Genomic DNA, 27,922 nt, shown 5'->3' with positions numbered 1-27,922 from the left:
AAAAGGTCGTTTCAGTTGCAGTAGCTCAGTCAGAGCATCCGACCACCATGCGAGGGCACCCACCCAGCGTTGTATAAAGTGGGTACCTGGAGGAAACTTTGGGGTAAATGCAGCCAGGGGCATGTTGCTGATCACATCACCCCCACCTTCGACTGTGATCAAGAAAGTGTGGGGCCCTATCTCCATGCCCTCTATATTCCATCATGGCATGGTGCAAAGCACAGTGGAGAACTTTACTTTACTTTATAGTTCTACCTGAAAAGACTGCTACAGCAGTGGTACAATTACATTCAGCTCAAGAAGGATTATATATAAACCGGTACATGCCCTGTATCTGTACCAAAAATGAAAGCATAAATCAATACAGTATGTCCCTTGTATACAAGATACTTTGGGTACGAAAGTGCCCATGTAGTAACAACAAACACTCTTTGTATTTGTTTTTATTTGCTAAAACATTAAAATGTACACTCTCAAAATTACAAACTTTCACATCATTCATACAACACAGCACATAGAAAAATTCATGACATTATCTTCTAGAAAAGAAATGAGCAATAAAAACTCTCAGTAATAAAATTTTGTCTTTCCAACTTTTCAAGACAGTTACTTCTACCTTTGAAACACAATTGAGAATTTCAAAGAAAAACGAGGTAACAAGCAAGGTGGGAGGAAAGGAAGGAAAAACAGGGGAAGACAAAAGAAATAAATAAAATATAAACTCTACTAATTTACAATTCAAATAAATTAACTAACAGCATCATCAAATGAAAAACTATTGCATAAAAAAATACAAGAATCAGCTTGTAAATTCATACAAACTTCACAAATGAAAAAATTGGCCAAGGTTCAAAATATTTTGAACACTAAACAACGTTGCAAATAATTAACTTTTTTCCTTTGTTTTAATGTCATGACTCATGATGATGATGACGATGTGTTTTTGTTACTCAAGTCACATGATCTTATTGTTGCATGCAGAAGGGAGAAAAAACAAAGAGAAAAAAAAGAAGTAATATCAAAAATTTCTCTAAATTATGCACAGTAGTTACTTAATTCTTAATTGAAGGTTGTTTTAACAACTCTAGGCTGTTAGTCTTGTATAAATTTAACAATCTGCTGACAAGTAATTGATTAGTGCATATCTACAATTCTATTCATATTTACAGGCACAAGATCAAGAATCTTCCATAAGTTCATAAACAGTTGATTGCACTTTAAAGTACTTACTATCACTTTCCCCCCCTCAGTAAACAGTTACTTTTTCGCCCACTTTCTCTGTACAAAAAAAATATACATTGACACAAAGTATGACCAGGTCTTATTTTAAAAAATGGAAGAATTATTGGCTGCATGGCAGGAAAAAAGAAAACATGTTTCAACTCGTTGAAAGCGAAGGGGAAGTGCCAACTCTATGATTAGAGATGGCCTCATTGTGTACTGTAGTCCTTACACTACAAGTTATTCTGCAAAAATGACAGCAGTGTTGTCTCATAGTGTTTACTAGCGTCTAAATGTCGCAAACTATGCCTTTCATTTGGATACACCTAAAAAAAGAAAAAAAGTAGTAATGACAGCAGTTCGTATTTACATGCATTTTTATGTTACCAAGCAATAGAACATGTCTGAAGAATAAAACTCTGGATGTTTTATTGATATGGCCTTATTTTTTTTATTTACAAGTTTTCCATTATTCTTGCAAAAAAACTTTCCAAATAGTAAAACGTATCTTATTTCCATGCATATTATTACATTATCAGAAATACAAAACTTTCGTTTTTAAAAGCATGTAACTCTAATGTAATGCTAATTGGCTTCTCAAAAGCAGTGACCACATTGCACTGAGCAACCAGGACAATTTAACATTTCACAATCATAGGTTAATATCCAGGTATGGAATTATGCTTCAAACATGGAGTCGTGGAGTTTGGAATCTTGAATCAGGTAAACCCGGAATTCAGTAGAATTACCATTTTTGATGTTAAGTAATTTTCTCTCTTGTGTTTGTATGCCTTCTTTGCTACAATGTTTTTCCAACTCCTTAAATGCCTGACTTAATTTTAAAGTTGGGAACATACTGTGACTAACGCTCTGGAGATTTATGTCTGCACTGATACATGAGCTTTAAAGGGTGCCATTAGTAATCTGATGCCGTGAGGAAATTGGGGAGGTATGAATGGATAGCATAACCTGGTTGCAGGAACTACAACAAAGGCTGGGGGTTCGTTGTGCTGACCACACGTCACTCTGTAACTGGTTGGATGATTGATCACTCACCTCTGCTGAGGCATGTTTGAGTGAGGGTGACACCACAGGTAAAACGTTAGTAATCTGATTTTAGTCATGGTTATATGATGCAATAGGAAGTGGGGGAAATCTTAAACATTTAAAACATTCATTGTTTCATTACATGTTAAAAAAACAAAAAAAAACCACTTATTTCCTTGAATGACAGCCTGACATATTCTGAACAAAATGTGGAAACTTGGTTCCAATCATAACTGTAGCATCATAAGTCTCAGATATAATATTTTATTTAACAAGTACATCATTTCAAATTTTATGTTGGAAAATAACATGGAAACGAGTCAAGACATTTAAGGGTTAATATTAATCAAGGCAATTAGGATGAATAATGATTTGATGAAAGGTTGATGGATTGATTTAGTTTATTTTACTTTGATTATTTTTGCCACAGGCTGAACTGGACAATAACATTTTCTGACTGACCTCCAACAGATTGTCTAGTGGACCAAGAGTCAATGTGCCTCAAAATATAAACAGATTTTCAGTCATCCATAGTTGTATAGTTGTCAGGGAATACTATCATGGGTACAATTCATTATGAAATCGTGACAATGATGAAATTGGTGCAGCTTGTTAAACAGTATAAAATTACCTTGCTGCAGATATTGGATCAGCAAAATTATAGACAATTTTATTAATGAACTGAAAGGATAAACAATCAATTAAGCAGTAATAAAACAAACGTCCTGAAGCTTCCTATGCTTTGAGAAGTAATATAATATATCAAGAAGCACTGTAGTCTGTTACTATTTGAGGATAATACACAAGCATTTTCTTAAGTAAAGCACGTGATAAACACAATGCAACTGACACAGCAGCCTCAAGGATATTATATATATATATAGGATAAAAGGAAGGAGGGCCACAAGGGCTAAATAAAAAGTGAAAGAGGAGAGAGGAAACACTCACCGGACAAAGAAAAAATTCAAATTTTCGTGATGGTATATCACATCTTCAGGAGTAGAGACACGTTGTATAATTAAATGACTAGAGGGAAGAGTAAGCATGACCTGCAGTGTTGCCAGGTCCCGAAGGAAAAAAAAAAGGGTTGACAGTACCACAAAAAAAATGGTTCTTTCGCCTGGCTTGTCGAAAACTGTGAGTGGTGGGGGGGGGGGGTTGGTTGGGAAAAGGTGGTGGTGAGGGTGAGGATAGGGGATGAGGGGCATTACTGGGTGGCCTTGTTCAGGCCTGGAGGTGTGGTTGCATTCATGGTCGATATGTAGGCCCTCTCCCATCTTCTACGTATTGAGGTGTTGGTGGATTGGGGCAAGGAGTGGACGATCGCTACCTGGAAGCAGTCATTAAAAGGAATATTGTGGTGATTGGTGTGAATGGCAACAGCAAAGTCCAGGTTTTGGGTAGAGGAGCGGTGGTTGTTGATGCGGAGGTTCAGGGCTGTGGATGTTTCCCCAGGTAGAAGCTCCCACAGATGTTGCACGTGAGGATATAAATTAGGTTAGAGCTGTTGCAGGTTCTTTTGGGGTAGAGGGTGAATTTGCTGGTGGCAGTGTGGATCTGGAGGGTGCGGGAAGTGACAAATATGGGGCAGGTTTTGCACCTTGGGTAGTTGCATTTGTGGGCAGGTTCGAGTTGATTGTGAGTAGGTGGATTGTGGTGGACCAGGATGTTTTGGAGATTGGGAGGGCGTTTGAAGACAACTCCCTGGCCCTCAGAGGTCAACGCCTCAACACCTCAGCCACCTCCCGACAGAACTATAACCTCCGCTTACACCAAGCCTTGACCAACCGTGGATATCCTTCCACCCTGGTTACAAAACAAATATCCCGAGCTGCTTCATACACTCCCACCAAGAAACCTGCCACCAATCCCCCTGCACTTGTCACCCAATATCACCCCCACCTCAACAAAATCAGACACACTCTACGTTCCCTCCTTCCCATCCTGCACAGTGATCCTGACACCAGAAATATCTTCCCAGACAAGCCCAGAGTTGTCTTCAAACGCCCTCCCAATCTTCAAAACATCCTGGTCCACCACAATCCACCTACTCACAATCAACTCGCACCTGCCCACAAATGCAACTGCCCAAGGTGCAAAACCTGCCCCATATTTGTCACTTCCCGCACCCTCCAGATCCACACTGCCACCAGCAAATTCACCCTCTACCCCAAAGGAAACTGCAACAGCTCTAACCTAATTTATATCCTCACGTGCAACATCTGTGGGAGCTTCTACCTGGGGGAAACATCCACAGCCCTGAACCTCCGCATCAACAACCACCGCTTCTCTACCCAAAACCTGGACTTTGCTGTTGCCATTCACACCAATCACCACAATATTCCTTTTAATGACTGCTTCCAGGTAGCAATCGTCCACTCCTTGCCCCAATCCACCAACACCTCAATACGTAGAAGATGGGAGAGGGCCTACATATTGACCATGAATGCAACCACACCTCCAGGCCTGAACAAGGCCACCCAGTAACGCCCCTCATCCCCTATCCTCACCCTCACCACCACCTTTTCTCAACCAACCCCGCCCACCACTCACAGTTTTCGACAAGCCAGGCGAAAGAACCATTTTTTTTTGTGGTACTGTCAACCCTTTTTTTTTCCTTCGGGACCTGGCAACACTGCAGGTCATGCTTACTCTTCCCTCTAGTCACTTAATTATACAACGTCTCTCTACTCCTGAAGATGTGATATACCATCACGAAAATTTGAATTTTTTCTTTGTCCGGTGAGTGTTTCCTCTCTCCTCTTTCACTTTATATATATATATATATCTATGAGGATAACCAAGCCCCATAAGCCATGGCGAATGCGGAGATCACTAAGAGGATACGGAAGTTGCTAGCGCCATCCAACTACTTGGTCGAAAACTAACAGCCCTAAACTGATGGACAATTAATGGGATTTGCCCTGTCAAGGTTGCCATTAGTCCATGATCAGAGGCTAAGTCATAAAACTATTGTATAAATTCAAGGGACGTACATTATAAAGTATATTTGTATTGCATTTGGTGTAGTACTGCGTTACGTCATGTATATTCAAGCACTTGCAACTTTTTAATAAAGATGTTGTAAAGATTCTAGACTTTCATGGAAGATTGTGACGCATTTCACTACTTTCAAAATTGGTTATTGACTAACCTGTGGTAACGCACCAGAGAGCAAGGACAGATTTTTTGTTATAAGTACATTTCGATTTAGTGTGGCTATATTTTACTTTCTGAACCAAAATTTGGGTTCATTGTGGAGAATTTTAAAGCTTCTGTGATTCACCTTATGCTATTCTTGGTATGTTTAGGAAATCAGTGGATATTGGTTTTGTGATTAAACCCTGTGCTGTGAAAGATGTGTTATGTCTTATGTCAAGCATAGTATAGAAGAGACTAGGAATTGGTTATTCGTGTTTAACGTAGACATCTCATTACAAAACTTTTACATCCGTCATGTACTAAGTATCGTGTAAGATTACGTTAACTTATCTTTCTAACTTTTATATTGATTAAATATCATCCTCTAAGAAGTCTCAAAGCAGGCAGGTTTAGTTTGAATGCTCTAAGCTGTACATTTGTGTGTGTGTGTAATTTAAGTTGATGTAGAATGAAATTTAAGTTTAGTTGAAGAATAAATCTCCCTTATATCCTACAAAGTAGTTTTGCCTGCATACATGAATAGTTTTTATTTCTTATGGAAAACATACATTTTGGAATAGTAAATGATATATAATTAATGTCAGATGGGCAGAAGACAATGTGCAAGGTAAACTTTGACGAATCAAATGAAAAAAAGAAGCATGTGTATTTAACGTTACAAATTCTTACAGTTTAATATATGTCGCTACATTTTTGCTCTGTATTTGCATGCGATGAACTTTCATTGTAACTCCACAGTATAATTTTTCTTCTGTGGTAAATGTGCTGCATTGCAGGTACTTTGTTATTTTAGTGCAAGGGGAAGATATTCCAGTCCTTTTGTTAATCTCATTGCATATCACATGGATTTCAATAATTAAACTTCAATGTAAATAAAAAATCCAGAAATCAATTACAATATTGAAGTATTAAGTAAGATTTTTAGTGTACGAATTAAAATCTTTCACGAAAACCAAAAAATGACCCAATATGGCATATATATAGTAAATGTATAAGATATTAGAATATTTTCTACGTATCTCCTTTGGACAATCCAAGACTAGAATCAACAATTTTAATGATTCCATTTTTAATTTTATTACATTCCAATGAAAAAAGTCTATTTGCTTTCCAAGTATCAAGCTCAAACATCGATATGCGTATTGATCGATAGTTCCTCACTGTTCGAGTGCGTTGTCTTCCCCCGCCAGATGGTTCTGCTTGTTCTGGGTATGTATAGTCTGCGGTTTATAAGGCCTTAGAAAAGTGTTCGCACAAGTTCATGGAGAATATACTCAGTGTCCCATCCTGTAATACATAATCGTTGGTAGCCTGTCTATGCTGATTCAGCCGAAATACACTTACTTCTCACAAAAGTTTGGAATTTTGTTATGTTATGGAATAGGTGACAGGCAAGACCTTGGAATTCAACAACAGATGGAAATTGTCTGTCTGCTGGATGTTCTCGTGTTTTCGCCAACATATGGCTAATGTAACAATATTCCCAACTGTTGTGCCTAATGTAACAATATTCCCAACTGTTGTGCCTAATATAACAACATCCGGAACTTTTTGTGAGGAGTATATAAAATAAAGAAGTAACAAAGTAACTGCACATTTTAAATCTTTTAACTTTACTCACAAATATTACATGACAAATAATTGCTCTTTTCATACAGGAAACCTCTCAATGGTCTCCAAAACATACTTACTAGTGGTTTCATGGGTTAATGAGATGTTACATGATGTACTCACCTGTAACTGGTACGGTTTCCCTGCTTTCACTAAACAATTGATAAGTTGACTCGTGTGGAAGAAATGAACATTTTCATCTATGAGACCATGAATAATTAGTAATCTGTTTTCCCTATAAAAGAAAATGGAAAAAAAAGGAAATGACTACACAGATGAGAAAGATCTTCCTCATTGCAATGATGTTTATTAGTGCATGTTAATGACTTATGCTTTGTGCTAACACTATTCATTACTTATAATCAGTGCTTTTTTTTCTGCGAAGAAACATTCCAGTACTTTCCAAGTTAGTTTGTTATTGTGTTCATCAGAACTTCTCAAAATATTGTGGTATGGTGTTTAGGAATGATCACTTTTAAAAAAGTGCTGGTACGGCACACCGTTGCATTCAGCCAGAAAAAAGGCACTGCTTATAATCATGAGCAGCATACAACATGTTGCACTAACATCTCATCTACATCCTTAATTATTGCATTATTTAACACACTGTTGTGATGGGACTGTTACAAATCCAGAGTAGTGTTTGATCATCATCGATTACTTTTCTTCACATCTTGCCACTCAAGCTTCTGGTTTCGAGTTCTGGCCTGGATATGGGGGCTGGTAGGTCTACTAAGGCGTTATTTGCCACTTTAATTAGGGGGTGATGTGTTCGTATTGGCTGTCTCTGCAAGTGTCCTTTGATCACCATTTCGTTTGATTAATGTGATTAGCCAAAAGTGGGCGAACGCAAAATATGAACAATAAAATACAAAAAAAACTGAATTTACATCTAGAACATGAAACACAGACTGAACTAAACTCTGTGGTACAACATCCCTTTGAGGTAAAGGACTTGTCAAGCACCTTTTCACCATGGATTTCTGACTTTCAAGACTGGAGACTGTCGCTACGTTTCTTTTCAACTTGTTCCTTCTCGCGATGCTGGGTCAACTATAAAATTTTGGAATTTCCACCACTGATCAAACCTAGGACTGCATGCACCAAAGCTGAAAGTGCTAATCGTTCGGCTTAGGAGGTGTTCCATCAAACATAGATGAGATTTTAAAATTTGAATTACATGGTTTGGAGGAAGATTGTAGTGCTGATCAATTCCATTAGCTGTTGCAATTTTTTTAATGGAAGTTAAGATTTGTCTGCAATTAAGTTATTAATGATGCAGAATCAATCCTGAGAAAAAAAATTCGGAAAAATTTGAAATTGGATTGATTGCTTGATTGGGTAATTTTACTTGGCTTTCTTTTCCACTTTTGGCTAATCCCATAGAGTGGTATGATGAAATTCATGAAGAGATGTTCTCAAAGAACACCCATGACAAGGCAAGGATTTGAACCCAGGATCCTTGCCATCGTAGTATGTTTGTGCTAACCACTCTGTCATGGAGGTGGGCTTTGGAAAATGGAAAGAATACAATAAATACTTTCTACGTGCATTAAAAAGATGAACATTCTTCTCCTTTCCTTTCTTTCTGTATTATTTTGGAAGAAAACATGAAAATATTCCACTTTACGCTTGTATTCCTTTATGAAAAGCTGTAATTATCCAAGAGTTGCATGTACATTAAATATATCTGCTTATGTAAATTTAAACTAATAATACACAAAACTAAAATTTGTTAGAAAAATCTAACAAGTGAGTCATCTATCGGCACAAGCACTCCAGCTTAATATACTTATGAGTATGTATTTTTGTGCACTTCACATTTCATATTTGAAACATTCTAGAGTTTTTACACATCCAAAAACTGATCCAACATTGTTGGCTTATTTTAAAAAACATGGACGAAAAGTGGTATCACCTTGAAAGCATAATGAGAAAAAACAAGAATAGCACATAATAATAATAATAATTAATTAATTAATTAATTATCATATGTACTATGTTAAGTGTACAGATGTCATAAGTATTTCACCGTTATTTAACATAAGGGATAAGTAGGTACCAAAAATAATATCCTCATATACATTTGGTATACACTACTTCTCTCCAAGTCCAGAAATTCTGCAACGTATACAAAATTCCTACCAGTAGTTTATTAATTCCATACTAAAATTGGATTTTTTTCATGACACTTTGTTCACGATTGATTGATTGATTTAGTTTATTTTACTTCGCGTTTTGTGCCTCTTGGCTAATTTGCAAAGATGGGGATGAGTGATGAAATTGATGAATGGACATTCACAAACAACCAAGCCCGACCGGGATTCGAACCCGGGACCCTTGGCGTCGCAGCGCGATGTGCTAACCACTTGGCCACGACACTTTGTTCAATAGCACAATTGTAACAAAGTAATGATTTTCTTGGAGTAAAACCCTGATAGGCTTGCATGGAAAGGTGAAAAGATTCCCATTTCTATACTGATATTAACAACAATAATTAGTATTATTCATAACAATTTTGTATGTCTAAAAAGTTCAAATATTTGTAGGAAGGGTTGGTATATCGAGGCTCAGCCGTATTTAATAAATTACATATTCTGTTTTGCATAAAAATATCTAATTATCTAAAAATGCTTACTTACTCATCTGGGAATTGATTCACATAACTAAGAATGGACCCAGCTTTGTATCCTTGTTGGTTATTTTCAGGCAGATCCATGTATCGCTCTGTGTAACCCGTATCATACAAATTCCATGAAGTTACAGGAGCACCAGCTATTGCCACCTGAAAAATGTCCCATTAGATTGATAAAAAATGTCACATTACATTACAGAAATGATGTAAATATAAAAGTAGAAATGGTACAGATTAATCAATACTATTGGTATTAGCCAACATAGGCATATCAGTGTATCCAACATTTCTAAGGGCAAATTTCTGCAAGTTTGTTACTGTTTTTAAGAATATAAAGATATAAATTCATATTTATATGTACATATATCATGGTTTCGTTAAGTACATTTCTAAGGTAATACCATTATAGTCATTTGAGTGGATGAACTAGTCAGGAATGTTTCCCCATTTCATGTTGGATCTCATATTGGTCCATCCCATAGAACCATCTTCATTTATGTACAAAAGTACAATATAAACAGCACAAAATACTTTTTTCCTTCTAATTTACAGTTGTTACAAGTAAGTAAACAAAGAAAGAAAATATCTTGAATTGTCTGATTATATTTAGGATTTATAGTTAAGTTTATCCAGAGTAGCAATTAAAAACTTTTAGACTTCAGCTAAATATGCAACCTTTATTCTTCATTGCTTACCTTAAATATATTGGGGTGTTGAGCAAGAGCCATTAGACTTAGATAGCCTCCATAGGACCAGCCATGGATGGCCACTCGACTCATGTCAATGAAGCCTAACGTCTGGGCTAGAAACTGAAGAACTTCTACCTGGTCAGATAATTCCACTGTGCCCTGAAAGTAGCATTGAGGGACAATATCACTTAATATGCACTTGATTTCAGTACTGGGTATAGGTTCACTGGGATTTCCCTTATTATTTTACGAAGGTAAGTACATGAAAATGAAGCAACAATAATCTAGTCAGTAGGAAATCTGACTGCCACAGAAGTTTGATTTCAAGGGTGGGTGATTTCAGATGGGGAATCTTTGAAGCAATGTTCCTGCATGGAGCTGCTCTGGGGTTCACCCAGCCTACAATAAATGGGTATCTGGGGCATGATGCTTATAACAATGCCTCCACAAATGGCAGTGTGTGTCAAAATGTGGGGGCCTATCTTTACATCTGCTCCTTACCTTACTCCCCCCAAACTGCCTACCCAGTTTGTTGCAACATGCAGGGTAGTATCCAAAATCTTTTTTAAAAAAATGCATGAAAATACAGCAGGAAGTCAGAAATGAATGAAAAAAAATATTTACCCTGATCAAACTACTGGACAATCATCAGAATTTTGCATTGTTTTAGAGACGGGTATTTTTTCAATGTATGGTTATGGTAAATAACTGGAAGTCGAGTGGCAGTTAACATCATCCATGCTTTATCTGGTGGTCAACAATGGAACTGGCAGTTGTGAATGAACATGGCTGCCTCATCGAAAATAGATCTGCACCACCACAATTTCTCAGACTGACCAACAAATAATTCAATAAAAACGTAGATTGGGTTCCAAAATGGAGGGGGGGGGTAAGGTGTGCAGAATTGGGGGGGGGGGGCAAAGACAGTTTACTTTCCCTTGGTAGATATGGCTGAGCAGTTCGGGAGCAACTGGCCCCCTAATCGCAGACACTGGTGTAAAAATAAATTTGTTTTGTTAGGCAGAGTTCAACTGATGTGCATAGTAACAGCAAAGGACAATGGTTGCCAGACTTTGCTTTGTGAATTTGTACTTGAGATATCTGTTCTATCATGAAGCAAACTCTCCAGAGACAAACTAGTGTAGCAGCTGTAGGCAGTAGCTTGGAGTTTGTGTTCCATTTTGCCATGAGAGACTTCTTGCCGACATTTTTTGTAATCATCATTTATTTACCATGATTTTACCACTGATTCTATCTTTTATTTTTCCATGATTCTAAAATTTGTATTAAAAATTGTTATTTTTTACATCATCATTGGGTAGAGATACTGTGTAGAAATTGACTACAAAGAATGTATGCTCAATGAAATTATATAAAGTTCTTCTGAGTAAGAAACATGCACCAAGCAGGTATAAAGCGTCAAAAGATATGTGCAAAATTTGTACATATGATGTCCTTATGTAATTACATGGCCAGATATGAGTTATCCATATTTCACCTTTATCTTTCTTGTTCTGTAAGAAAATAAAAATGTTTACCATTTTGCATTCTGAGAGATTGGCCTGTTTTAGGAAAAAGGCAAATGTGTGGAAACTGCTTTCTCCCCTTACATGTATTTCTTTGTAATAATACATACATATTATGTGTGCGTGAGTTTTTGTATTTACAATGTAAACTCAGAAGTTTAACAACTACATGTGCCTTACTGTAGTTCTACTTTTTCACATCAGATGAAATTTGATTTGAATTATGATATCTAGATGGCAGAGTGATTGAATTCCTCATCCAGCAGTGATGATTACTGATCATACAAATAGTGGTACTCGTTCCATAGATATTCCTATAGTTCGTATGTTAATTACTGTTGTAATAAAGTTTACTGCTCTTAGAATAGAGGAAACTCCTGTTAAATGTAATGAAAAAATTGATAGATCAACGGATGCTCCAGCATGTGCAATTCCTGCGGATAGGGGGATAGGGATGGCTCTCGTCAGCTAACTATAATTTATTTCCACATTGAAAAACCCAGTGCTGGTTAATACTGGAGGTAAACTCCAACTGGTAGTTGGATAACCAAAAAGTTGACCAGGCATTGAATATCCGACCTTTGATCAAAGCCAGCACAAGATTGCAACAAATTGCTCCAGAGTTGAGGCAAGATAAGCTTCCTTACCATTCTACACCTTAAATGGCTTTCAAATTGTATTCCTCGATGTTGTGAGCCTCTTGAATCCACAGCAACAACACAATACCCTTGTGCTGCTAGCATATGCAGCCTTAGTTGCTTCATCCCCTGCAGCAATAAAAAAATAATAAATATTAATGAGAACAAAAATGCATAAAGACAGCACATGACTTCAAAAGTAGAAAATTTACAATTTACAAAATTGACATTACAAAATTTACAAAAATAATTGCCAAAGTGTTATTAGAAGTATAAAGTCTCACAAAAACTTCAGTAATTCAAGATGCCGAGTACATATATTTTAGAATGTAATCAACTTCTTTGGCAACACAAAGCTTATTATTTCCACATGTAAACTTGTTCAAGAAGCAAGAATCATCCCATACAAGATCTCATGCACATCTAAGGATTGTAAAATTGATGGTATGTACTCAGCTTACATTACAATATACAAATATTTCACGTATTTGTTACTTTTTGATAAAATCATATTATTATTAATAAATTTAATGTAAAGATCTTGTAACACAATCTTCCCTCTACCGGATCTATGGTGGATTTTACCTCAACCTTCCTTAACCTCAGAACCAAAAAATTACCTCATATCATCCACCCAAAACTTGGACTTCACCTGTGCCACCCATGCCAATGGCCACAACAAAAACTACAATGACAGGTTCAGAGCAGAAATTAACCAACAACTGCCCCTCTCTATCAACACCTCTTCCTGTAAATGTTGGGAAAGATCATGTTGTGTGGCCACCACATGTCCACGAGGGTGTCAAACGAAATGGCAACATCAAAGGGTGGTGTCCACATGTCTTCACATCTCATCAAGTGTGTGAGGAAGCTTGTTCAGAACTATTTTATGCTATCACAGTCACAGTGTCCTCAGTTTCAACCTAGCTGATCAGTAACCTATCCCTAACCTTCTAGATTCGAACCAAATATTTCTGACATTTTCATCCCATCCAATCAGCAGTCAATAACTAGCTAAAGCACCTTTCCAATGCTTGTTACCTATCATTTGGCTACACTGTAGTCCAATGTCATATTTATTTGTACAGTGGACACGTGGCCAGTCTGCAAAAATTAAATCTTTCTTTTCATTTATGGTAAATATTTAACGATTCATTTACACACACACACACACACACACACACAAACAATTATAAAATGTGGTTGCTCCTGGGTTTTGTTACAAATGCATTTATCACTTTTGGTGTGATTTATGCAGAGTACATTCTTCACTGTATCTTTAGTATCTTTAACTGACAGAGGATGAAGAAAGATTTAACTACAACATCAGCACTGTATGTGCCAGTCTTTTCCAACCATCCCCAGTTCAATATTTGTAGTAATTAGTCAAAATTTTGAGACTCAGACCCATGTAGTGCAAGCCTGGCAACACCTATAGCCTTTTCTGTGTACAAGTAGAGAAATTTCATCTTGCCTACCTTAAATGTGTTCGTTACTAACTGCACCTCAGGCCCTCCGTAAACACTGACTACCGTTGGGTACTTTCTTCCAGGCTGGAAGTTATGAGGTTTGAATACCATGGCATACAGGGTGTCCCCAGATGAGATCTGATGAGTGAATAATTCTGGACAGTAGTAATCATTTTCAGGTACTACAAGAGACAAAACAGAAAAATTACATACTTTGGACTAATCAGTCAATTTGTAGTAATTAATTTGCATATCTATTTAGCACCACATATGTTAATAACAATACCCAGTGAAACTCAAAATTACAGTGGAGCCCTGAATTTTAGCAAGCACACACATGTGAGCAGATGAAGATGTATAATTGGAAATATTGATTTTCATTAAATCTGCAACAATACAGCCTACAATAAAACACCTGAACTGCTGTATTATTTACATATAGGTTTGTATATGATGCTACTTATAGGTTCTGATTTAATAGTGCTTGAAAATAACACTATCATTCTAGCATATACTTGGAAATACACTGTAATCACGTCAAACAGGATGTTGGAATTTGAGGGAACAAGATACAGTAAAACCTCGTTAATCCGGACTAATAGGGGGATAAGTAGACCAGTTTAACGAAAGTCCGGATTAACTGAAATAACCTAAAAGAACAGTAGAAAGTGCATTAAAACTCAGTTTATAGAAACAAAACAAGTTTATTATGGTGTATTTAAAGGGCATAGGCCTAAATACACTATACAGTACAGTACAAAGTCTGCGGGAAAATGAATTTCATCAGTGGTTGACTGCCTTTTCTTTTGGAAGTTCTCTTGTTGACTTCTAGCCATATTTAAAACCTTGCATTCTGCTAGTTCAGCTTATCGGGATCCAGATTAACGAGGTTTTACTGTATTGGAAAACATAGAAATTTGTGATGAAAATTTTACTAATTTCCTAAATTGAACTCTAAATTAAACAGAACAAACTTACCAGCAGACTCTAGCAAGCAACCAACAGGTGTCACTTGGACTCCTTCCACAGTCCAGTCTGTATGACTGACCTTGAATACTTGGCAACAAGGAAGTTTGTGAATATTACTATACACAGCCACAAACATTGTGCATTCCTGCCAATGAAAATAAGATTATAGAAAGTATACACAGAAAGTAAGGTCAGGTAAAAATCTCCAATTTGGATCACCTAAAGGAAAAATAATATCAATGCTTTGTTAACCTTTAAAATCTGACTGGTCCCCTTAGGAGTAAGTAGCATGTGATTCTAAGATTCTCACCACTTCTCTGAAACAACTTTTGATATTTAATTTCCATTTTCTTTTTTACATTTATGTAAATATGGAGATATAAACTTGATTTTCACTGCAATACAAGTATTGTTAGGTTTCTCGAAAGCTATTTAAAAGGGTGGGCTTTTCAAATATCATGATTAGACATTGGGTTATAGGTTTCTCTCCTTCGTAGGTAAATAAAAAAGATTGGTTTTGTGAGAATTTCATTATAAAATGCCACAACTGATGAGTTTTATAGTGGCTAAAAGAACCTATTTTGCTTGTTAGAACCTATTTGAGGTTTATGTACCTAAATCAAACCTTTTCTTAGGTCTATATATTTTTTAATGCTTTTCAGGATTTTTATATCACACATATTGGCTTGGTTTGGTACCGAAAAACTATATTACTACCGTCTAGGGATAGGCCGATACCGTAAAAGTACCAATATAAAATTTACCGATACTAATAACCGGATATTCTACTGATCTGATATAAAATTCCAAATGGTCCTTGAAGAACCTGAATAATTTTGTTTCTAGGTGACTGCAGTGCAAAACAAGTTGTATATTTAGGCATTTACTTTTTTTAAAGTAGAGCAGAGATATTATACACAAAAATATTTAACAAAATGGCAGAATTTTGCACTAAATTATAAGATATTTATAGATATATTGGATCGGTAAAATAATTGGTAATTTTCCGATATGCCTATATCGGCCAATACCGATACAGTACAGATTAATCTGTCCAATCCCTACTACCCTGTTTCAAACATGCTTTCTGTAGAAGTCCATGATGTTCTTCAAAGCTCTAAACAAAGCAAAATATCTGGCACTACTGTTACCTGCACAGTCCAAAGTGCAAGCTTCTGATTCAAGTGGTCTTACTGACTTTTTTGTCGGTTCGGTGCTTTGTAGCATTCACGCCTTGCACCACTGTCTATGTTTTTGTTGAAAGATCATTTTCTGCATATAAAATGATCCTCACAGTCAAAAGGTGGAGTTTGACTGTGGAAAACATGAAAAAGATTGTTACATGTTCAGGGTTACCACTCTAGGACCATGATAAAATTCAAGTGTAATCCCCAGTTTTCCAGGTGGACTTTCCAAAATGTAGGCTCTAAAAAGGACCCATTTCACAACCTAAAAATCTGAGGTCTAATAATGATACATACAGAAATCATGTAGACGGTTCATGTAATTTACCTTATTTACTCATGTATAATGCACACTTTTTTCCCAAATTTTTGCACCCAAAAACTTTGATGCGTATTATGCACAGAATATTTTTTTCATGTTTACGGAACCCATCATGTTATATATCGTTGTAAAGCTTGATTTATGTAGTTTCTGAATATGGCTACAGTATTACATTCAAGATCGCGACACTAATGTGAATGCAGTTGAAATAAACTCATCACAAAATGAAGAAACGTTCTGCTTTCGTAGTACTTTGGATGAAAGAAAAGATAAGGAGAAAGAAAATAATAATTAAAATGTATTACTGGCCAAATAATATAATATATACGGAGTGTGTAAATGCCTTATTGAAAGAAATCTTGTTCCGCTAACTGCTAGTTTGATGGTCCTGAATGGGCCTCTTATAAATGTTACGTCAGTCATGGAAAAAGTATGTATTTTGAAGGTTATTTTTTAGAAAAAGTAAATAGAAAATGAGCAAAACCACGGATAAGAGTTTAAAGGCCATTTTCCATGATTTTTCACTTTGTAATATTATGTTCTGCGACACAAGAAAAGCAGTGTCCTTCTGGCAGACTTCGAGCATGCACCTCCCATGTGATGGGATGTGTATCAGCGGTATTTGTTGGGCAAGAAAATAACTTCCTGAGCACTGCAAATCCTTAACGTAATTTTGATCTCCCTTTCTACTATTACAGAATAAATAAGGTGGTTAAAGAGTGAAAGCTTTGGGATGCTAAACACAGTGGAGGGAGAAGGGGGAGGTGGCATGGGTTGGAGACTTATTGTTTACACAAGAGGATATTCTTCTCTTGGTCCACATAGCAAGAGGTGACTCATTGAATAGGTATGATGTCACTAGCTCTTGATTGGCATAGCAACAGCTTTACGACCTACAACTAAGACAGCCATTCCTTGAACCTGGATTATACTGTGCATTATACACGAGATAAAATTTTTTGTCACTTTCCCCCATCAAAAACCAGGGTGCGCATTATACACGCATGTGCATTATACACGCATGTGCATTATACACATGTAAATATGGTATTCTAAACGGAACATCAAGAACTTTCACATCCCACCTTCATACGTATGAAATTAGATTTGGTTGGACCATACAGACTTGTTAAATGAATATATTCAGTTAAAAATTTATGATATTCTTCCTCTTCATCTTTAATTTATGCCTGTGATGAAAGAAGATGAAAACATTTCAGTAGTGAACAGAAATGTATTTTTCAGCACAAAGTGTGGGATGATGTCTTGCATCAAATTGAACTCCTTGAAAATCTTCCTCCCATAATTTATAGACATATATTTATAGAAAATACAATACTAAAATTTTGCCACTTTTGGGTAACCCCAAAGATGAGGGTAAGTGATAAAATTGATGAAGGGACAATTGAAAGGACAATCACAAAGAAGATCCATGCCCAGGCCGGGATTCAAAACCAACATCCTTGGCATCTTAGAATGCTGTGCTAACCACTCTGCTTCAGTTGTATGAAATGCACAGAAGTAAAATTTCTATGATTGTGGTGTCAGACCATTTAGTATTGTATGCATAAAATCTGGATTCCAAAAAAACTACATAAAGTTTTGGGTAATTCTTTTGAACTGCAATGACAAGAAAATATCCTGTATATTATTATGAGAAAATAAATACAAATACTCTTATTTCTGGAGCTGATACCAATGAATAACTCTTTTATTTTTTGCCAAAAATTAATACTTCCGACATCTCTTAGCAATTTAAACAAATTAGTTATATTATGTTAGAATGCCTTGTACTTACTATACCAATATTAGCTTTACAAAATATGCATGTATTCATTTATGCAGTTACTGGAGTATTAAGTTTATTCCTGTGTAAGGAAGTTTCTTTTATCCATTCCCAAAGTAAGCAGCAGAATTAATCAGTGTTCCATGAATTTGCATAACTCTCAGGATAATTCAGGCTGTGGAAAGTATTCAGTAAATAAATTGTACAGTTTTTGACAAAATATGGTAGGAAAATGCAACTCGCATCAAAAATGAAACATGCATGTCCCAGGGTGGCTAAAGACAGCAGGAACAAATTCCCTGACTTTTCCAGGTTTTCCAGGACAAATTTTATATTTTCCCCTGACAATTGTAAACTAAATCCATGTTTTTCCAAGTGGGCAGATCCAGGTATGGACTGTGTTAAGTACCAATATTATCTTCACAGAAATTGATTTCATTTCCATATGATTTGAATTCAAACAGCAAAATTATTAAAATTCACAAGCTAGGGAGGAGTTTTTACAGATTTTTTTCATGTGTAGCCAGTTTTCAATAAAACATTTGATTATCTTTAAAGTTGCAACTAAATTAGATTAGAATGAAGCGCCACTGATGAAAAAAAAATAATTGTAATTTATCAATCTCCTTAGCCTTTTCTCGTTATTATATGTTGAGATTTTCAGAGGTGTTTGGAACCTTCTTCTTGCAAGAACCATGAGTGCAGACTCATTTTTCAATGCATTAATATCATACTTCTCTTTTTGCTGCAAATAAAACAACTTAACCATTGGACATATAAGAGAGATTTAGACAAGACAAATTTGCAGCTTATTCGATGCACACATACATGGAAACACAAAGTTCAATGTCATTGTAAATGTATGTTAACTTGTGCAAAACCAGTATTACGCCGGGGATATGAAAGAAAACCTTCATACGTTTTGCTACATTAAATAAGGTTAAGTGAGCCAGAAGAGTAAAAAAATTCCAGTGGCATATTTGCAGTGGTGCAGCCGTCTAAGGTTCAGATATGAATGTAACTTTTGTTGGATGTTGCATCTGACGACAAAAAAATGTATTACTGGAACATCTAACATCAGATTAATATGTGATTTTTGTCAGATGTCGGAGATTACAATCTATTCCATTTGTTAAATTAGTGAAATGACTGGGCAGTCTGTGGAACAGGGAACAAATGCCAAACTGCTATGTATGACAAAAATCGCATGAAAAAGTTTGTTGAATGAAATGTGGTACCACACGTTACAAACTCAGATGTACAAGGTTCCGTTTATGCATGCAATTCTTGTCAGATGTCGCAGTCTGAAGACATCCAACAAAAATTAATTTCAGAAGAGTGCCATGCTTGTGATTTTTGTAGCGAGACATTTTGTTGAAGTTTGACAGTAGTTGGACGGCGATATCAGACAAAAATTGCTTGGATCAACGGAGCCTATATGTTCATCCAACAAATGCTGTACTACGACCTTCGACAACTATTGGAGGGTGCCACAGAGGTGGTGTACCCCCCCCCCCCTCCTCCATCTATTGACAGCTCTGTCCCCTTACTATTCCCATGCAGACAAGAAAAAATTATAATTCAATGCAATATTTAGAGGCTTATTAAATTTTTCTGCCTGTCTGGAAATTTCTCTCCCCCCCGTCCCTCCCATTACTGGTTTTTGGTACTGTGATTGTGTTGCACATAAAAAGGGCCTAAAAGTTGATTCCGAGACTTAGCAACAAGATTTCCTGTTCTCACGCAGCACTTCATAATGACATCTTTCAAAGCAAATGCCTGGCACATTCATTCCATCGTATAAAAAAGACAACGAAGACAAAATTCCCTGACATTTCCTTTACTTTTTTTTGATCTCTCAAATTCCCTGACTTTTCCAGGTCTGTCACCACCCTGATGTCCCTACTTATAATATATACGAGGGCCATTTTTCTTGTAGTTGCAACACTGTTGGTATATGCTCGTCAGTTGTCGATGGGACAAAAGAGGATCGGGTCTTGTTTAGTCTTGTAGTACGGATCGTGTGTGGGTGTTTGGTGCTGTGTGATAGAAGATGTTAAAGTGAAGTGTGTGTATAATACCACCCTGAACAATGTTCACAAAATGAAGAACAGTAAATATTCATTAAATTTCAGGAATTTGAAAGGAATGCATGGTAAATTCACAAGGGCTTACACGAGGCATGTGGGGACCATGGTTTATCGTATTGTACCATTGCCAGATGGGCCAAGGCATTTGAAAGTGGTCGTGAATCAGTCACGAAAGAACATGGTGGCGGGCATCCTAACACAGCAACAGATCCACACCACCTTGATGCACTTCGCAGATTGCTGGAGAATGATAGGCGTTGAACATGTAGTGAATTAGCAAATGAACTGAAGATTTCACCATCCTCTGTATACCAGATGCTAACTCAGGACCTTGGCCTGCATAAGATATCGGCAAAATGGGTACCGCATATCCTGACGGAAGTTCAGCAATGGCACAGATGGGAATTTGCATGCATGCACATTGGCAATTGGCGGGTAAAGCATTCCTTGCTCGCATTATTGTCACTGACGAGACGTGGGCCAGATCGTACGAGCCGGAATTGAAGCGGCAGTCGAATGAGTGGCGTCATCTGGCTTCACCACGTCCAAAAAAAGTCAAGACAGGAACTGGCAAATTTGAAGGTGGTGATGATTGTGGCATATGACCAAGAAGGGGTTTTCCTTGCACATAGTGTTCGATAAGGTGTTACAGTGAATGCAGACTATTATGTCAGTTACCTTCGTGACCATTTTCACCCTGCTCTTAGGTGCAAAAGACCACATCTGCAATGTGGACCCATCATTCTCCACAATAACGCAAGATGTCATACAGCACAAGTGGCGTAGAACATACCGCAACAATGGGCTTGGGTGTTGGATTGATTGATTGATTTGCTTTGTTTTACTTCGCTTTTTGTGGCACTTTTGGCTAATTTGCACAAATGGGGATGAGTGATGACATGATGAAATTGATGAATGGACACTCACAAACATCCATGCCCAGGCCGGGATTCAAACCCAGGACCTTTGGCATCGTAGCATGATGTGATACCCACTCTGCCATAGGGGCCGGCGGTTGGGTGTTGGAGGAACCCACCTTATTCTCCTGACCCGAATTCCTGTGACTTTGATTTGTTTCCCACGATGAACGAACCGCTGAGGGGGAAACGCTTGCCAGACGTCCCGAGCATCATTTCGGCCACAGGGCGGTCTCTGCGCACACTGGCACGAATGCGAGCTATCAGTGGCATCCAACAACTGCCAGATGTTTCAAAACATGTTCACGCAGCAGCAGGGGATTACATTGAAGGATTGTAAATGATTCCAGGTATGTATCTTCTTTCACGTCTCTTTCTCATACATGTTGCCACTACAAGAAAAATGGCCCTCGTATAAACATATAGTCCCACCTTTTGTCCCTGTATCCCTGTATCATCCACTACCATAACATACAGTGCCTACATGGAGGTTCACATTTAGTGCGCTAGACATATTGGGCAAAGTAAACCTTGGTTCCCTCCTACCATGCTGAAATCTTTCAAAACCAGAAAATCAATGCTTCCTCACACATCCTTCCCCAAAAGAAAGTGTGTACTCTGGTGTATATTTTAAAACTGTGTCCTACCTACAGTTCTTCAGTCCAATTTTTCATCTGATTATAAATTAACACACAGTTATAATTACACATACAGAAACTATGGTCTCTATAGTATTAACAGTTAGCATTAAACAGCAAAACTAATGGACCCAGAGATAAAATTCCAGAGAAAATATGAATATATTGTTTCTTGAGAGTCAGTCCTATTACCAATTGCATTGACCATGAGTAGTATATAGAGGTAGAAAAGTGATTCATCAAAATGCAATACAAATACATTGATTGATTTGCTTTATTTTACTTTGCTTTTTGTGCCACTTTTAGCTAATTTGCGAATATGGGGATGAGTGATGATATGATGAAATTGACGAATGGACACTCACAAACATCCATGCCCAGGCCAGGATTCGAACCTGGTATCACATGATAACCACCCCACCATGGGGGCCGTCTGCAATACAAATAAAAGAAATGCCATTCCACTCAGATTATATTGCAGGTGAAATGAATGTGCAGCAGTGAGCCAAGTGGAAATTTTTAGCTTGGGTGATGCTTGATTGAATTTGAAAGTAGGTAGGGAAATGCTTGTGTGGATCAACACTGAGACAATGCAGTATGTGAGGGCTGCTTTACAAAAATAAAATTCTTAACTCTGTTATAGCATGCTGCAGAAAATTTGGTATTTCTTATTAAAATGGCAATATTTGTAGTGTAAAGGAATATGGTGCCACTGATGCAATGAATGTAGTATGAATTTTAGAACTAATATAGAGTCTGAATTTAATTCTAACTACAGTCAACTCTCGATTCAACCACCTTTCACAGTTCCCGGGAAAAGGGTCGTTATTTCGAAGGGGTCGTTATTGGAATTTGCACCAATTTTCAGCTTAAAGGGAGCTCAAACGGACACAAAGATGCCTAGGAGATGGTAACACCATTTATCCTGGTAGTTATACAACCTGTTATGCACAGGATGCGTGTTGTGAGAAGGAAAATAGAACATGAAAAAGTTTTCACAAAAGAGAATTTAAAATAATGTTACTTTGTTTCAATTGTGCACAGTCGTTGCTTTTCCAGGAAATTCTTACAATTCTAGTTAATGAGAAACCCGTTTCCACTGAGACCTATGGAAAGGAAAACAATCTCTCGCTTATTGCAAGCGAAACCCGAAGAATCTTGACACCAGTCAGACTGGTGCCAGCAAAAGTCGGGAGATAATCGGGCAGAATGAATGTTGGATTTTATACGGGTTTACTGGAGCATTGTCTGTTACAAGATCAACTGGTACGATGAGATCTCTCTGGAGAAACAACACAACCTCTCTAGGTACCAGACAAAAAAAATAAAGGCAGGGCTGTAATTTTCATTCTGGTTCGGCTGTGTAAAATACATCGTAAAAAAAGTCACTTTTCTTTGCTTTAACCAACTTCATTCACCCTCCTTCCCCATTCAAGGGAGCAGTCCAAACTCCTTCCTTGACTTGCATTGTAATCCAGCGTGAAAAAGGAAATGCGCAACTTGCGATCTATTTTCACCCAAAGCGTATTGTAGGACAGGTCATTAAACAACGTGGCAGTTGATAATCATTCGGGTTTGGAATTGAATTTCACTTTAAACTGTATATTTAGTCCCGATTAGCCCATCAGCATAAAATGAACTGAAAGCATGCTTTATGAAACTGCGCATTTTCACATATCAAAATGGTAGATCGTTATTTACACTCACGTTAATCGACGATTTAATGTTGGATTTAGGAGTATTCTCGATGTTAAACACCCACCCCTCCAAACGTTTTCCCCTTGAATAATGTCTTTTTAATCAGTCTCAGCGACCATTCCTACATTGAACACACTTTTTTTCCTCTCCACATGAATGGTTCTGAAGAAAAGCGGATGCAAATTAAATTTACAGATTTGCTTATAAGAAGGCGCAGAACATGAAGTTATTTTAACTCTTGTTTTGCTTTCTGGAGATCGAATTTCGTTATCGTCAAATCAAAACAGCTTTGCGTGTTTCTCGCGCTGGATGAGTCATCGCTGTTATCTTCAAGCAAGAGATTAGCAGAAGCTAGACAAAACACTGGCGCCAGCTGCATCGTAAAAACAAAGAGACGGGCTGGAAGTTCGAGCAACAGGTGGCGGAAGAGAAAAGTCCCAGCATTTTAAAGATAACGCAACTGTCGAAGACGGAACTTTTAACAGCAGTGTAAAGAAGAAAGAAATGACCCTTGCTTTGCGTTTTACCGTTTTACCACGCAACAGGCAATAATACGGGCAATATTTCCTATGCAGACAACAGCATTAAAAAAATATATAATAAATAAATTTAAAAAAACAACTGAATTCTGCAATTATCAACATTGCCGTGCACACCAGTGGCGGAGAATGAGCTGGGGAAAGGGGGGGTCCCTTTTTGTTTTACTTGTTCTGTGGTTTTTGTTCGTTTTCAAGAATATATCCAGAACTGGTTGCCCCATTTTAGACGTCAAAGGAAAGGAAGAGGGATGGGTCCTTTTCCACCCTCGCCTGTAATCAGCCTGCATCAGCAAGAAAATCGTGGCTGAAACAATCTGCATCGCACCCCCCCCCCCTATGTTTCCTGACAGGAAAGGAGGTAGAAGTCAGTAAGCCAACGGAACACTTTTTTAGCACTTATTATGACATCGACACAATTAGGAAAACATATGAAGTGGGAAACGGGAGTTATGATGCACGTAAGATCGAAATTAACTTTTGTGGAAACCTGGATGACAACGCATTAAGCGGGTTGACGATCTTTAGTTCACCTATGTGGTTTTGATTATCTCTAACAGTTTCGCTTTTTTATGAAGTGTTGCAGGGAACAAAGAACATATTTTGAATGAAAGCGGTTACCGGAAGTTGTCAGCTACAAGGCCGAGAGTTGCTCACTCACGGGAACCTGCTGAACTGGACAGATGGGCCAGACTTACAGGTGCCACACATCTGTATTTTCGAACATTCCTGCGATCTTATCTCTCAAGGTGGTGTATTTATCGATGAAAGAGCTTGACCTGCCATACACATTGGCAAAGACTGCAAGTCCAGCAGTCATTTCGGGCTGCTCCCACCCTCCTCCGCGAGTTTTCAGCAGCTCTTAGGACAAGGAAACAAAAGGTCGATTTAAAATAACATCCAAGCACATTCGATCTTCTCTTCTCGCGTATCCAAGAGAAAGCGTGGCAAAACAAGCCTGGCGCGTTGGGTAGCGGCCGTCGGGTGCGGGGTGACATTGGTGCACTTGAGGGAGGGGAGGGCAGAGGTCAAGTGCTATTGGATATCACTCAAGCATGGTGTGGTGGTGATTTTTAGTTCAAACCCAATTGTGAGCGGTAGAGCGCTCGTGAAGGAAATGAGTGGGGAAAAAAAACAACGCATTTTTCGGCCGATTTCCTTCAATTTTTCAACTTTTTTTTTTCAAACTTTTCTTTTTCTAAATTTTTCACGGTTCCCGGGAAAAGGGTCGTTACTTCGAGAGGGTCGTTATACCCGGGGTCGTAGAATCGAGAGTTGACTGTATATTAAACTGTAGTTAAGTCTTGATCTGTACTTGAAGGAATTGAATAGACTCAAGTCTTTCTACTATTATTCCATCTTGACTAATGCAGAGTTCTCCTCTCATTTTGGTAGAACAAATTCCCTAACTTTAAAGTAAATTTCCAGACCAATCATAGTGCTGTAACAAGGACAACCAATACTATACTGTTAAATTGCACTTTCTATTCAAGAGAAAAAATGTTTAATCAAATAGTTCAAAATAAATGAAAATAAATAACAAATACATTTTCATAGAGAATGACTTACATCAAGAAACTGATTAAAAAAGTGCAATTGATTTCATTCCCAAAATTCTGGAAAATACAAAAAAGCATCTGATTTCTCTGACTTTTGCAGAATTTCCAAATCAGTGGGAACCCTACTGATGTTATGATCCCATGTTGCTAGTTGAATATCGCATACAAAATGGGAACAATCTGAAAAGTGCATGCAAAACTATTGCTCAATACCTCATGTGGATTTAATTGATTGAGTTGGTGTTTTAACTCCACTTTATGCACAGTAAGGCTAATCGGGACTGGAACTACAGTTTAAAGTTGGATCTGAACCACTATGTGCCTCTACCAGGTATTGAATCAGGGACCCATTGATTACAAGGCAACAACGCTACTACTGTGCGCCATCAGGTAGGCTCATGTGGACATAAAAGAGAAAAAAAAAAACCAGAAAATGTGCTTTTCATCCTACTACACTAAAGTAATGAATTAAGAAAAATAAACCATCATACCTTATTGAATTGCACAGTGTACGAACAGCCAGGACGGGTGAGTAAGCGAACTTCTCCTGGCCTCAGCAAGGAAACCACGTAGAGGTGTTTCTCCAACGGAGTCTCTCGCAGTCCCATGAAATAGACGAGTCCATGGAGCGGATCAACCCAGAGCGATCTACCCAGGACCTCCCAGTCGCCGGACGTGAGCATCATCTTTTTGCAGATCCGTGGTTGTAAGTTGACACCTTCAACAGAGGATAGGGATTCTGCAAGGTACGGCTGAAGTGCGGGTAACAGTCCTCGCAACATCACTTGTAATGATGAAGGAAGCACCTGGACCATTATTTGTTCTACAGAACAGGAAGCAAAGACACTGTGATGCAAGCAGCCGAGACGAGCCTCTCTCTCTCTCCCTCTAGGGCTAACCCATTCATTGTCACTTAGGAAGTGAATGCTATGCAAGATTTGAATTCTGCATGTGTAATTTGTGCCATACTTGAATAGGTTTAGATGTCGTTCGATAGAAACTACAAATACTATTATGTATAATTTAACACATTTTGTATACTTCTTATCCTATGTTGCTTTTCTTCCGCTTGTGATGAAGATGACAAATGATGATTAGATTAAACTGACGAAGGGACACTTACAAAGAAACACCTATGCTCAGGCTGGGGCTTGAACACCGAGCCTCTGGTGTCAAAATAGTGAATTGCCTTGGTGAGCAACCTCACCATAATGTATTTTTCTTAACTGTGAACACCCTTTTCATTCGTTATGTATCACAAATGATCATGATTTCAGTTTCTCTAAAGGCAGTCCTCAGATAAAATCTTAATATATTCTTATATTCAAACTTAAATTTATCATTGAAAGAAAAAAACTGCCAATCTCCAAAAACAGGGAGGCAAAATCACTGCAAGAATGTGTTATATTTTGCTCCAGTATGTGAATTAAAATTACTTCTATATTAAAGTATTTTCCCCTACACTTTCTAATCTTTGTGAAAATAATTCCATTCATATGAAATAGTATGAATCACTGAAATATGCTCCCTTCTTGGAATTGAACCTGGACTGATATTGACGAAACATTCAATATGAAATTTACAGATTGTGATAGAGACCTGAAAAATTTGCATGCCCCAATTTCATTAAAAAGTTAAAATTGTACTTTGTTATAATTTTTCTGGCATTTGGTCTAAACATGTATACTAAAGTGAAAATTTTGTTTGTGAATTTTTGCTTATACACAAATTTTCACACAATGTGAATTTTCCATATTTTTTTCTAATTTGTGTAGTTTTATCATCATTGCATTATTTGCGACAAGGATGAAGGATGAAAAGAAATTCATCAAAGAGCAAACACAAAGGACTAGCCATGTCCTAGCAGACAGATGGTCACAGAAGATTGTGTGATATGCTCAAACAATAACACAACAGCCAAATTTCTTGGTGAAAGTACTTTTTCAGGATGGCACACCTAGCCCAATATCAACATATATTGAGGCAACATCCAAAACTATTACATTTGTGTCTAGGTGTCCATTGTTTTGTCATTGGCTTCATTGCCTTAATTGCCTTGGAAAATCATGCTTGTGTTTAACTTGTTTTGTTGATAGTTGAAGATATTAATTGTGCAAGAAGCCTCCTATGTTTTGAAGTGGGAGCACCAAAGATAATGGACACAAGTTCAATAGTAAAAACCTATACAGCACAGATAATCAAATTCTTATGTGCAAGTATCGCAT

General features: G+C 37.4%; 1 protein-coding gene across 3 annotated transcripts in view; it reads right to left on the bottom strand.

The window, feature by feature from the left end:
* Nucleotides 1–438: 438 nt before the first annotated feature.
* Nucleotides 439–27,922, bottom strand: part of LOC146004324 (dipeptidyl peptidase 9) — a 53,331-nt gene continuing 25,847 nt past the window's right edge. For 2 of the 3 annotated variants that reach the window (XM_083143086.1, XM_083143096.1), the window contains 8 exons: nt 26,189–26,520; nt 14,977–15,112; nt 14,008–14,180; nt 12,539–12,658; nt 10,372–10,524; nt 9,684–9,826; nt 7,165–7,276; nt 439–1,547 (listed from right to left, as the gene is read on the bottom strand). In XM_083143086.1, the coding sequence (XP_082999212.1) occupies nt 1,455–1,547; nt 7,165–7,276; nt 9,684–9,826; nt 10,372–10,524; nt 12,539–12,658; nt 14,008–14,180; nt 14,977–15,112; nt 26,189–26,520 (1,262 nt within the window). In that variant the 3' untranslated portion in view covers nt 439–1,454. The remainder of the gene's footprint in view (nt 1,548–7,164; nt 7,277–9,683; nt 9,827–10,371; nt 10,525–12,538; nt 12,659–14,007; nt 14,181–14,976; nt 15,113–26,188; nt 26,521–27,922) is intronic. The other variant, XM_083143105.1, reaches the window with a different exon arrangement.

This window comes from Lepisma saccharinum, chromosome 1, assembly GCF_977018435.1.
Source record: "Lepisma saccharinum chromosome 1, izLepSacc3.1, whole genome shotgun sequence".
NCBI classification, from domain to species: Eukaryota; Metazoa; Arthropoda; class Insecta; order Zygentoma; family Lepismatidae; genus Lepisma; species Lepisma saccharinum.
This window is presented reverse-complemented; position numbering and strand designations above follow the sequence as displayed.